At 36.2% G+C, this 14,298-nt stretch overlaps 1 protein-coding gene across 1 annotated transcript in view; it reads right to left on the reverse strand.

Annotated features, from left to right (window-relative positions):
- LOC106691758 (venom serine protease) overlaps positions 1–11,771 on the reverse strand; it is a 22,053-nt gene extending 10,282 nt beyond the window's left edge. Inside the window, exons 1-5 of the mRNA XM_014437633.2 lie at positions 11,716–11,771; positions 5,367–5,455; positions 3,636–3,852; positions 2,601–2,801; positions 1,677–1,831 (exon numbers count right to left, since the gene is read on the reverse strand). Of these exons, the coding sequence (XP_014293119.1) occupies positions 1,677–1,831; positions 2,601–2,801; positions 3,636–3,852; positions 5,367–5,453 (660 nt within the window). The 5' untranslated portion in view covers positions 5,454–5,455; positions 11,716–11,771. The remainder of the gene's footprint in view (positions 1–1,676; positions 1,832–2,600; positions 2,802–3,635; positions 3,853–5,366; positions 5,456–11,715) is intronic.
- Positions 11,772–14,298: the final 2,527 nt, after the last annotated feature.

Genomic DNA, 14,298 nt, shown 5'->3' on the forward strand with positions numbered 1-14,298 from the left:
TAACTCATAATTCTTTATTGATTTTTTTTTATTATTGCTTATATTATACCTATATAATCAATATTCTCATGATTAAAGATTAATATTCGTAAATAATTCTATTTAGCTTTATTTTAATTCGAATTATTTAAAGTTAAATCCAAGCCCTTTCTTTATATAGAGCAATCAAGAAGCGAAACTAATTGCTGTTAGATTGTTATGAAAATTAAATAACCAATAATTATTTGATGGGTAGTGTTTTTGATTAGAAATTCAAATGAAGCCACCGGTGTTTACCACACCTAAATTTGCATAGCCTCCCAGTTTTTGAGAGTTTAGACATGTTCAAATGGAGACGGCGTAATATGATTATAGAAATATTTGAAGGTACAATTTTTTTTAAAAGAATTTTTTTCCTATTTAATTTTCTGTAAGCAATTAATGAAATAAAATAGTTCCAGTCTATGCTTGGACCGTTTAAGTTAAGGAAAATGGTTTTGGTGGTGTATCATATCGATTGTTGCAGGTTTGGTTCAATTTTATTGGTTATAGAACGTACCTTTCTTTGGCTTCATTAATACTCCGAAAAAAAGAAAATATTTTCATAATTATTGAGAGAACTTCGTATGCACACCGTTTACATGAATAAAATCAACACTACATATGGACCATTTCATGGAAATAAGGCATTTTGGTTAACATGAATATATGTTTTTAAATTTCATGTTTTACCATTTTTTTTCCCTAATCCGTTCCTTGCATATTTATATATTTTTGTTCTAATAAAAATTCAGTTAGTTGCTACTTTAATGTAATTTAACCTATCAATTAATTTTTATTGACAAAGGGCTGAAAATTTTGATTTTTTTTTTTCTTAAATTTCGATAAAGCTTTTATGAAACATCAGTAAGTTACAAATTAACTCGATAGTCATGTAATATGACACTTGTTGCAACAACCAAATATTTCATGTTAGCATAAATTTTGCAAGCGCACCAGTCAAGACTTTTGTGCTTGGGATAAGCACCCAAAATGGTTTAAACTTTCTGATTTTCTTTGTCATTTGTCAGATATTACAGTCCTTTAGAAGTTATAAAGCAAGTGACTGACTATTTTTAGTGAAGAGTGCGCCCACTTTCCCTGGGGAATAAACAAACACTTGTGGGATAAAATAAGTGAAATTCATTTAAAAAATAAAGTTAATTGGGGTGGGATTTTAAAGCAGGTAAAGAACTGAGAAAATGATTTGATGTTTTCTCCTAAAATCAAACATGTGGTAGCTCTCACTAGACGGGGAGACTTTTCATATAACATGGATGTCATGTTTCCTTTGATGGGTTCCTTTTCGTCTACGCCTCATTTTCAAGTATTTAGGTTCTATATAATGAGCTAGGAGTTTTTGGACTAAATATTATAGAGCAAACAGTTTTATCTGGTAGAAGATAAGTTTTTTAGGTAACAATTCAGGGAGCACGCGTGAGTGGTAAAATGAATAAGGATTGAGAAAATGCATCATTATTTATATTTTGTAATAAACGTCTAATGAGTTTTAAATGAGTATTGAACATGAAAAAGTCAAATTTTAATTTGTTTATTATCTAAGTTTGAAAATAGACATAAAATGACCTATAATCTTGAAATAGCCAATTTAGGTATGCAATAATATGAATAGTTTTTGGAAGAAAACTCTACCTTACCTTGCAGGTATCCTTGTTTTTTCCAAACGAGCAAAATTGTCCTCTCTGGGGGTTGAGATTAAAAAAAGATTCACAGGTTTTGTAAGGTACAACCATCAGGTTCACTTCCCTGAGTACATTAGATCCTTCACCTCCCGTCTGTGTCAAACCCCATCCTGAAATAAATTTTTCAAATTAATAACTCACGAAATGTAGTGGGTCCGTGTGTGTATGTTGTTGGTCTTAGATCCAGATGGATTTATGTAAGAATAAGTTTTCAATTTAATTTTTTTTTCAATCTTGAACTTAATGGAGTCATTAAAATAGCCTTAGTTTAGGATTAGGCTTTTTTTTTGTTTGCTGTTAGGCCAGGAAAACCTGAATCTGGCCAAAACGTACTAAATCGATCTGTGAAATTGACATGATGAAAATACATTAAAACAATTTTTTTATTTTGCCTTTAACCTATTTAGCATTAGGATAAAGAAATGTTTTTTATATTCTACCATTATAACTATAACGATTTTCCTTGAGGTATCGGAACAAAATAATTTAAAAATTAGTATGGTTTCAATTTAGTTACATGTTAATGGTTATCTTATGATTGTTATTTATGGAATATTATGGAACGTTTCACAATTTTTTTTTAGAAAAATAGGAAATTAGAAGAAAAATTCGATTGTTTTATTATACCTCTAACATTGCTAATATTTTGAAATTAATACTTCATCAAATATTTAAAAGAAAGATCTGCATAGTGCCAATATCTTTATGTTTAACTAATGATTTTGTTATGTTATTTTCTTTTACTTTCTCTAATTGTACATTTATCTTCAAACTTGGATATTATTAACAATTATGATATTAATTGTCATTTTCAATTTATTTATTGTTTTATTTCGTAACATAAAGTTTTAAAATACATTTGGAACAAACTGAACATACCCATTACTTTCACATATTGCCGCTCCAATTCTAGCTGCCCCGTTGGTAAGCAGGCTGGTCCTACATTCACGTTGAAACGGATCTCCTCTTTGAGTACAACCAAAGACACGTCATTAAGCTGAGGTCTTCCATTAGGATCTTTTGGTGTATAGTCTTCGTGGTCCAAGAATTTTTCAACTGGTATGAACTGTACTTCTTTACCTGGTAACAAATTTAGAAATATAACACATTTGAATTTAAATTTAGCAAGGACTGTAATTATTCCAATTGGATGGAAAAAGGAACACATCAGCAGTCTTAGTTGCGAGTTCTAAACTCTATCCTGGAAATATAAGTATGATGTTCTAAAGTGAATACTGATTTAATTTGATAAATGTATTAGATTTTTTATGTTTCTATTATAGCTATAGTTTAAATAATTCGCATGAAGAGCTAATAAATCTCCTGGGATCAAAATAGCGATTGTCAATTAGCAAGGCACTTCTGCTCCCTTGAAAAATCTGAAACCTCCAATACTGGGGGTTCTAAATAATTTTTTGGCGTTCCTGTAAAATTATTAATTGTTTTAGTATAGCACAGTTATCTCCAAACAAAAGCTAAACCTTAATTTGAAAATGGTTAATTTTGAAAATTAAAACGGTTTCACGGTTAATTTTGCACCTACGTCCTTGGTGGGAGCACATTTAACCACCGCCTACCTACGGCCCTGTATGCACGGCCTATTGTATAATATAAAACTAACAGAACGTGCTGGGTTGCCAAGCATAATGTTGAAAGTGCGTGTAGTTAATTTGGAGTATTTTTGAAATTACTTTGACACATTGCTGGTTAATGTTGGGAGAGAGAGAGATTCGAGAGATTTATGTGACCTAGTTTTATTTTACAGTAAAAATAAGTATGCACTTTATAATCTTATTAGCTGATATTGTTTTTCCTTTAAGAATATATCTAAAATAATAACTACTTCAATTTTTTTTTTCAAATTGTGATCCCATGAGCATTTTGAATAATCCAGTATCGTTTATTACCACTTACCAACATTTTTCACATTATGGGCACCAACCAGGAGCTTTATATAGTCGATATATTCTTTGACTTGGTCTTGAGTGCAATGTGCCGCTGTGATGGCATGGAATGGAGTGAGGATTGTTGCTCCACAGAACGCTTCAGGTTCCTCGTCTCCCGTAAAGACGAGAGCTGCTGCCAATGGAAATTCGTTTTTTTTGGCTTCTCTGCCACCGACGATTCTTCCCTACAAATAGAGTTTTAGTTTTTCTTTTCTTAACGTTTGATACCTAAAGTAATGTAGTTTAATTTTTAATCGTTTCTCAACTATTCAGTGTCATTGCGTTTGAGTCATTCATTAATTCTTATTGCAGTAGATTCATTGTTTCTTACATGTATTCTTATAGTTAATTAACTGGCAGTGTTGATATTTATATATTTTATAATACAATATAATTTAATTTCTTTTTTTGAGACTGGTATGTTTATCAATTATAATTAAAAAATATCTATATAGTCTTAACATATTTTTTTCTTATTACTCATACGTTTCGGCTATTCCAGTCGTTCTCAAGGATATCTTATTTATATCACAGCTAACAATGCCATTAGAAATTTGCAGACTATACTGACTTAATGCTATACTGATAAACCTATTTTACTTATTAGAATTTTATTAAATTTACACTATCTTTTACAATCATATCAATCACTTTATTAACAATACATTTTACCTGAAATACACAATACCTGCAACTTTTTAATGACATTATTAGCTGTGATATTATAAATAAAATATCCTTACCCGAAATGTAAGCGTAATAAGAAAAAAAAACATGTTGAGACTTTATGGATATTTTTTATTATAATTGATTCATGATTTTTGCTTTGATTAAATACATTGCTAATATTTATTTGATTTAGAATTCAGTTCTAACATTACATTTTATTTATCCTTCTGTTTATGTACAAATAGAGATTTCGTAATTTTTTATTTATTTACATATACTTTATTTAGGTTTTTATTTTCTTTATTCATTTAGATTAATTATTTTATATTTTCTTGTTTGAGAGTGGTTTAGTTTAATCATAAATAAAATCCTTCTTTTTTTTCCCCTCAACTTTACACCTTTTCCAACGTTTCGACCCTCAGGTCATTCAGGAACCTGTTGAAGGTAGGTTCTGTTTTAAGTTGCAAATGTGAATGAAGTAAGGAAGAAAAGTTTTTAAAAAAGGTTTAAATCTAGGAAAAAGTTATTTAGAAAAGGTTATATGGGACAAAGGCAATTAGCCTGCATTTATAAGTTTTGAAAAAAGAAAATGACATCATAATATATATATATATATATTACATTCTGTAACAATCTTATATATATATATATTAAGCGTCTATAACAACTAAAATTTCAGCCGTTAGTCACTTAAATTGGCTAAAAAAAAAAAAAATGATCGCGACTGTTGACTAGCAAATTGGTCATAATTATTTTTGGTGGCTGAAAAATTTACTTAGTTTATCACCCAATTCTGCACCATAATCATATTTTATGGATATTATTTATTTTGAAAACCCGGTAACTATTTCAAATTGTTTAATATCAATCGCATAATTTTAATTAAACCATATTAATAAAAAAACTTCTTGTCAGAAAATCAACAAGTCCTTATTGTTTTATTACAAAAGTAAGAAAATTACATTTTTTGCCTTCTTAAAAGATTATGAATTATAGATTATAAGTTTAATAAATTATTTCAATGACTTACCCTGTTGGTTAGTCCACATGGGCAGCTTGTGGGTACTAACGCTGAAGCAGCGGAGAACAATATTGCTAGTGGCAGTACCGTATTCATTGCTGTTTGAATAGAAATTTAATAATAGTTCATTATTTCCATTACTGCTAATTCAACATTATTTATTATACATTGTAATTTATATTTATATTATTATAGATAACAATATATATTTATACGCTGCGTGCTTACAATAAACTTTTGAACAAAAGGGGTGGGGCGATTATCTAAGGATCATATATTACTGAATATTAAATACCTATCTATGAAATAGTTCACTTGCCATGAATGGTAACTCGCTAGTAACTCAACAAAAAGTTTAAAGATATGATTTTATTCAAAAAGATAATAATTCATTGAAATAATAAGTGTAGAGATCTTACTGCAATTTCAGTAGTCACTAAAATATAAATAATACATCCTTTTGAAAAAAATTGAAAAATTGATTATTAATAGATAATCATTGTAGTTAGAAATTCAGCATACATTTTAAAATGTTGCTGTTTTGGGTCCAATTATATTAAAATTAAAAAGAAAAAGTTGTACCACTACAATCCATTAAGGGTTAAGAGTGCAGTACTTTGTAAGGTAGTAATGTTAATAGACCAACGGCTGTGTAAGGAGGTGATTTGGTCAGAATCACGCTAGATCGCCAGGCACCATACTTATATTACTACAATATATATAAAAGTTAAGGCTTGAGTGCTATTGTCAGCTGATTGAGTAGATCAGCTAATCAAATGTAAATATAGCACCTCCCTTGCTCCTTCAACAAAGTTCAGTATCAAAATGGCCATCAAGTATGGTGTGTCAAAACCCTTTTTCTCTTCTTTCAGTGTTATTCTGATCCAGAACAGACTTAATTGGTCCCAAACCCGGGACCTTTGGATACAGAAACCATTTTTATGTTTAAAAAAAAAAAAAAAAAAAAAAGAGCGGCGATTCTAAACATTGAGGGTCTGAACTTTAACAATCCACTTCCAGCTTAAGCCAATCTACCTGTAGCTGCAGATAACCCACCTTCGGCAGAAATGCAGCCACTACCTGAAATCTCTTTAGCGCAAGCTCATGCCACGACGCTAGAATGGATCAAAGTCGGCACGGCAACCGCCCATGACTTAAGAAAGGCAGTTTCCGACCTTGAAAGGTTTACCGGGGAGACAGGGAAGCCACTTCCTAAAAGGGGGTAATCAGTTGCTGATGAGACACCCTGGAGCGTAATCAAGGCGAGATTGAAGAAGGCGTTTGGAGGCGGAGGGTGGGCCCTGAAGAGGACATATTTATCATGATAAAGGAGATCAAAAAAGACAGTCTAATGGGCAGTATGTCGCAGAACTCCTGGCATGCTACAATAGAATACAGAATCGCCGATGAACTCAGCGAGATGATGGACACAATACAGGTACAGGGTCGGATAGATAGCAATTCCTATCAAATGTACTAAAGCCTCAGTTGGAATGCCGAGAGAACGCTCCTTCGTAGAGTGAGCACAGGAGCTAATAGACACGGCCAAGTGCTCGGGAACAGGAGACCCGAATGGTAGTGGAAGAGTCAGGGTGGACTAGGATAACATACAATCTGCCTAGAACAACTCCCCTGAGGAGAAAGCGCCTGATAAGGACTGAAGACCATGGCAAGCAAAGCCCAGAAACAGTAACCAGCGAGAGGACCGCTAGTGTCAAGGATGCGGCATAAGTAGGCACTTGGTGGCCCAGTGTCCTCGAACTTAGAGACTTTCGTGAAACGAGGGAACATTGCGAGTACATGTGTACCGGAGACAGAGATCGAAACAGGTTAAACTGATGGAGGTTAACTCCCAGGTTTGGAGACGGAGAAGAGCACATCAGAGAATTAACGAATCTGAAAGAGATTCAACAGAAGTATTGGATGTCTCAGAGACTAGAGCAGAATGAAAGGATCTGGGAAGAGGGCAGTAGAGAAGGGGGAACTTATGGAAACCTACTGAGAAAGAGGGAAGAACCAGGGAGGAGATCTGCGTATCAGCAGAGAGGTGACCGCACATTAATGAATAAGAATATGAGGAGAGAGTACGGCGGTCTTCTAATCAACCAGATAAAAGGAGAAATAAGGTGCCTCGTAGGTAGATTTCTCCAATTCCTTCGTTTGCCGAGAAACGCTGGAGAAGATGACTGGTGAGAGAGGGTCGCTCCGTGTCCGGGTCTGTCGATGCCCTCTAGTTACCCTGGGTGGGCCCTGTAGAGTGGTAGGGGAAGCAGAGTAGATGAGGAGAAAAAGGAGATACGTAAAAGAAAGGCGATACTCCCAGGCACTCCGGTAGCACATTTGAGAAGAACTGGATAATTTGAGGACACAGGGGATTATAGTAGACAGTACATCTCTCTATAACAGTCCGCTGTGGTCAGTCAGGAGGAAAAGCTCACCAGGTCAAAACGAAGAAAGATACAGGGTGGTGGTTGGTTATCGGAAAGTGAACGAGAATACCGTCGACAAGAACTACCCAATACCAAGGTTTTATGATATTCTCGATAGGCTGGGTGGGGCAACAATTTTTAGCACTCTAGATTTGAAGGCGGGATATAACCATATTAATATGCATTCCGGAGATCAACACAAGACCGCGTTTACTTTTGAGAGGGGCCACAACGAGTTCACCCGGATGCCATTCGGCAACGCTCCTATCGCATTCCAAAGACTAATGGACGAGTTTTGAGGGGACTAGACGAATCTGTAGGCCAGATATAAATGGACGACCTGTTAGTATTTATCTAGACCGAGAGGTTTTTCAATGTATAAAGGAGTTTGGGTTGAAGCTCTCCCGTGAAATATCGGTACTAGGTCAAGCAGAGATAAGTTTTTTGGGACACACAATTTCGAAAGAAGGAGAAAAACCTGATGCTCAAAATGTGGCAGCCTTACAGCGGATGTCAATGCCAAAAGATGTCAAAGGGAACACGCGGCTTTTAGGCGCGTTAAACTATTACCGACGTTTTGTGCCAGAAATGGCTCAGTACTTGGTTCCACTAAATAACCTTCTCAAGAAAGGTAGCAAGTTGATACTAACACAAGGCATGAAGCAGAATATTCGCAAATGCATGGAGTATTGCAGAGAGAATCGGTACTGGCACCTCCAAATTTTCGGGAGCCGTTTACCCTCACTACGGACGCCAGTGAGTATGCCCTGGGAGCAGTATTTTCACAAGAAGGCACAGGTGGAGACTGCCCAATAGCAGACGCCTGGCAGAAGCAGAGGTTCGTTGTAGTGCCCTAGAGAGGGAACTTCTAGGAATTGTGTAAGCAGTAGACCACTTCAGACCTTATGTGTTAAGAAGGAAGTTCCGGGTCAAACCGGATCATCGCCCTTTGCAGTGGGTTGCAATTTAAAGGAGACATCCGCGAGGTTCACACGGTGGAAAGAAATTCTCAGCCAGTACAAAATGGAAATTATTTACAAACCCGGAAAAGAAAGAATGGTGGCCGACTGGTAATCACAGTAAATGTAGTTGAAGACTACCAGGGAGATCCTTCATTAGAAGGAAGGCAGTTTCTGCGTGAGTGGACACCAGGAGAAGAAGAAAAAGGAAACACCAGGGAAGAATCATCTGTGGACTAGGAGAGAAGCGAGAGAAGATCATTGGAGATGGTGGAACTGGAGGAAATAATAAATGAAAAGAGATACCAAATTAACGACGAAGACCTCCGGTTCAACAAAGGTGGAACATTCTAAATACGGCAAGAGTAACATAATCACTATCTGGTCGGAACCAGGCATCAGGGAGGATCAACATAGTAGAATGCTAAGGAATGGGTCCAAAACTGGAAAGACACATCATCAATACGTGGGGAACACGGTAGTCTGGGGTAAGATACGGAGATTATGGCGGACAGAACAGATTGAAGTTGACCAATTATTTATCCGATGCACGCTAATGGTGGAAACCATTCAAGACGTGGAACGGCGGAAGGAAGTCGCCTACCACTAAGAAAACCGAGAGCTGAATGAAACACTCCAGGCAATGCGGCGTAAATACTTTTGGTGGGAGGATGAAAGGACACCATACAGGCAATCGGGAATTATGCAATTTGCCTTGGAACAAAGTGTGATCCGCATCCACCCCGCGATAGGCAAGAAGAAACACAGACAGCGGAAGCACCACTTAGCGATCTGCTGGTGGATTCCTTCACTTGGAAAGGGTATATTGTTCCAGAAATGGCGGAGTATTTCGATCCACTCAACAACCTATTCAAGAAAGGCTGGAAGATGATCGTCACCCCGATGATGGAGGACAATATCAGACGGTACATGGAGAGGTTGCAGCAAGAGCCGGTACTGGCTTTTCCAGATTTTAATCTGGAATTCACGATAACCACAGATGCGAGTGGATATGCGCTAGAAGCGGTGCTGTCTTAGGAGGGCGATGGCGGAGGGCGCCCAGTAGCGTACGCTAGGAGGCGCCTTACGGAGACGGAAAGTAGATACAGCGCAATGGAGCGAGAACTCTTGGAATAGTGTGGGCCGTCGATCACTTTAGACCATATGTGTTCGGCAGAAGGTTCAAGGTACATACTGACCACAGACCACTCCAGTGGGTGGGAAAACTGAAGGAATCGTCAGCCAGGATAACTCGCTGGAAGGAGCTTCAAGCACAATATAATATGGAGGTTATATATAAACCGGGTAAAGAAAATGTGGTGGCCGATTGATTGTCTCGAGCCATAACCACGAACGCCGTGGAACAAGAAAATGGGCACGGCGGCGGACGGTGATGAGATAAGCAACAATCATGTCACTAGGAAAAACCTATGGGAAAAAGTCCGGGGGAAATTGGAGAGGGAAAAAACCAGGAGAGTACCTCGGGAGAATGTAAACCTCACAGATTGGAAGGGAATGATAAAAATTGGGACAATTGTATATAGAAAGTTGGGATCAAACAGGGGTAAGGAGATACAGCGATACGAGGGACCATTCAGAGTGATAATAATAAGAGAACGTAATGTTGTAACTATTGAGAGTATCAGAGAACCAAAAAAGCACAGGATAATTTATATTGAACAACTTAAAGTAACCACTAACCGAAACACCTGCGCAAGAGTAATCCGGAGTGTCCTCACCTCAACTAATCTGCTGTGTTATGTTTTCTGAAGTGGTGATTTAATTTTTGTTTAATTTATCTTTGATTATTGCGAAGTACTGAATAAATTACGTTGCATTTTTTAATTAAATAAATTCATGATTTTATTTTTTTTTTTAATTTACTTTTAGTTTGTAATAAGAGTTTATAAGGAGTGTCAATCTTTTGTTTTGTTTATTGTATATACCTTATTGCAAATAGTTATTGTTGTTGTATTTTATATTAATTTATTGTATAGTTGAAGTTTACGAGGATTGTTCGTAAACTGGTGGGGGGGAGTTACAGCCTTAGTCAGCTGTAACTTCAATGTCTGCTGACTGAGGAGATCAGCTGGTCGAATGTATATAAAGAGATGTACCGAACCCAATAAAGCCAGTATATAAAATTGTTATTACAAACGGGGCTATCCAGAAAGTTACAGACGCTTTGAAATAAACAATTCACAAATTTAAAAACTCAAAGTTTATTATATACATTTGAAAGGTACACTCTTAAGCTATTTTTATACATAATCGCCATTCAAAGTGAGACATTTATCGTACCCTGGCACAAAATTTTCAATACCATCTCTGTAGAAAATCCCGCCACTTGTGAAGTGCGGTCTGTGATTCGGTTTTTGTTAGCTCGAAACAACAGGCCAATTGAAATTTATTGCCAGCTTTGTGGTGTTTACGGGCAGGGGAAAATGAGTGTCAGCCAAGAGAATAGTAGAGAAGACCATAAGAAACAATGATCGGCTGCAGCACTGACCTTTCTCCAGTAATATAGCACAAATTGTAATGTCAAGTCATAAGTAACAAGGCTAGCCCTGCGGTCCTCACTGGTGGACCTAGCTCTACCCCTGAACACTGGTACGGCCATTTTTAAAATCAATGTACCATTGCCTCACTCGGATTTCACTCATTATCCCCTCTCTTTGTGATGTTTACACAAAGCTGACGATAAATTTAAATTGGCCTGTTGTTTCGAGCCCACAAAAACTGAATCACAGACCGCACTTCTAAAGTATGATAAATGTCTCAATTTTAATGGCGATTATCAATAAAAATAGCTTAAGAGTGTACCTCTCAAATGTATATAATAAATTTTTTTGTTTTCAATTTGTGAATTGTTTATTTCAGAACGTTACTGTCTGGACAGCCCTAATTTTATATATATATATATAATTCTCCGCACAAATAAGCATATGATTTAGGATTCATACTACTCACCCCTGGTGAAATAATGACTGAGGAATATATATTCAGTGGTTCTCCTTTTATAGATTTATATTCCAGACAAACACAGGTGTCACTAATCTGGATTATTATTGTAACAACCTAGAACAAATGTCTTAATTGGACTGTTTACAATTATTCCTGAGTCGCTGAATTGACGGCGGTTAACATTTATCAAAAAAGAATTTGAATTTAATTTGGCTATTAATACAATGGTTTTAGTTTATGCTAATGACATAATAGTGATATATACCAGGACTTGAAACTTTGATGGAACTGTTTCAAAAAGTTCCATTTTAACGAACTTATCCTTCTGTGGTCCATCAACCGAACTGTTTTTTAAAAAAATTATTTTCTAGAAGAATTTAAATGATTTTTTTAATCAAAGTTGTAGGTTAATTATAATTGTTTAGCTTTCATTTATATGAGTTCATAAAAAAATTAGAAAAAAATTACATGTCTAATGAAGACTGGTTATAGTTAAAGATGCCCAATGAAAAGAGAGGGAGAGATAGAGGACTAAACGTCATTGCTTCTCATTTTTTCAGATTACTGCTAGTACTTAAATTGACAGGGAATAACTAATTTTGTAAAAAAAAAGGAATTTTAATTTCATTATGATACACATAAAGTTACACAGCCTTACTCTCTTAATAAAAAGCTAAAATTATAACACAATGGTTTGCAATCCTTCCCTTTATAAGTAATTACTCTCTCTGATGTCATATATCTTTTACAAAAACGAATCCCCCCTAAATCCCCAAGATACCACCTCTCATCCCTCAGATCATACGTCAACCTCCACACAAAATCAGTTTTACCTCCTACATTTCTCTACAAAAATAACTGACATACTACCCACTTTTCTCTTTTATGAAAACATTCCATTATCATCCTTTACCTAAAACCTAACGTGTTGTTAATCGTATTTATTTCTTTAGCTCTAGATCCACACGATATTGTTTGGTTGCTGTTCTGGACATGGTAGCTAACATGGGCGTACCCAGCGAGGGGCTGGGAGGAACAGCTGCACCCAATTAGAATTGAAAAACAAATTAATTTAATAAAAATTAATATTTTTTAAAGTAAATAATTGTAATAACTTATAAAGCACTGCTATAATTATATGTAATTTTCTTAAAACTTTGGTTTCATTCCCCCTTTTTCTTGCAGAAATGTAGCAACATGAACAACCATGGCTTGCTCTTCCTCCTGATTTTAATCCTCGATACTTCCTCGGTACCCAGTCGGTATGTATGATCAATAAAGCGAATTAATATTTAATTTTAATATTAATGTTACAACTTGCCGAAAAACTAAGGACTTATTCTCATTTATTCGAACTAGTATACAGGATTGTATAAGTTACAGCCTGAGTTGTTACTTCGATATCAGCTGACTGAGGAGATCAGCTGATGGAACATATATATAGAGATGTACTGTACACAATAAAGCCAGTATGATCAACGCCCAACAGATACGGAGAAGCCTCGGTAGGTTGAGTAGATCTTCAGATGAATTTACGGAAGCATCGAGAACATCAGAGACCGAAGAAGTCGAGGAGCTACGGAACCGAGGTAGTCAGGGGGACAAGGTGGAAACAACAGGACGGAAACGAGGGAACAGAGGAGAATGGAGGCAAGGGACTGGAGGATTACGCGGAAGAACGACCAACCTGGACAAATGTGTCGCCTGTACATTGGGAATGAAACCATTTGGGAGAAGATCAAGCGGCACTGACGTGATGAACTCATAGGAATGGACAGGACAATCTCCCGATGCAAGCTGTGAAACTCTTCGGGTGGACGAACGCCAGAGAGAGATGACTGGCAAAACAAATCTCCACGGAATCTCGGAGACACTGCAGGCGTTAAAGAGAAGGTACTTTTCGTGGCGGATGAAGAACACAATCACAAAAGTTGTTGGAAATGGCGAAAGCACGAAATATGACAGAAATCCACCAAAAGGGAGACAAGAAGAAACGCATACCCCAGATGCACCGCTCAAAGATCTACATATTGATACTTTCACATGGAGAGGATATAAATAATTAACCATGATTGATACCTTCAGCAAGGCGGCAATGGCGCACCTGGTGCAGGACAAGTCATCGGAAGCAGTGTTGATAGCTCTCCGATTGTGTTTCCAATTCTACGGAGTTCCAGAGCGCATCGCATCGGACGGTGACTAAATTCGACAATGCTAGGATTCGAACTGATTCAATATTTTACACCCAGATTTCTGAGAGTGGCCTTGTATGAAGTATGCCTTCAATCGCATTGTAAGACACACTTCACTTTTGGTTGGCTGGTTGGGTTTGAGTGGACTGTATAATTGAAAAATGAAACATGATTAAATGTAATAAAATTCTATTGTTTTATGTTACAAGAGGTGTAGGGGGTGACCGAAAGAAAATATTATGATTAGATTGTTAGTAGAATTTTGTATGACTGGGCTATGGAAATTGTAGATCTAACATTGAGGTGTTTGATGATGATGTGGATGTTAACTATTGCTATGTGGACTTACTTCATTCTTCCTCCCGCATCTCCAAGGATATTACCGATGAGTGAATAA

This window comes from Halyomorpha halys, unplaced genomic scaffold, assembly GCF_000696795.3.
Source record: "Halyomorpha halys isolate HHAL.00 unplaced genomic scaffold, Hhal_1.1 Scaffold2920.1, whole genome shotgun sequence".
NCBI lineage: Eukaryota > Metazoa > Arthropoda > Insecta > Hemiptera > Pentatomidae > Halyomorpha > Halyomorpha halys.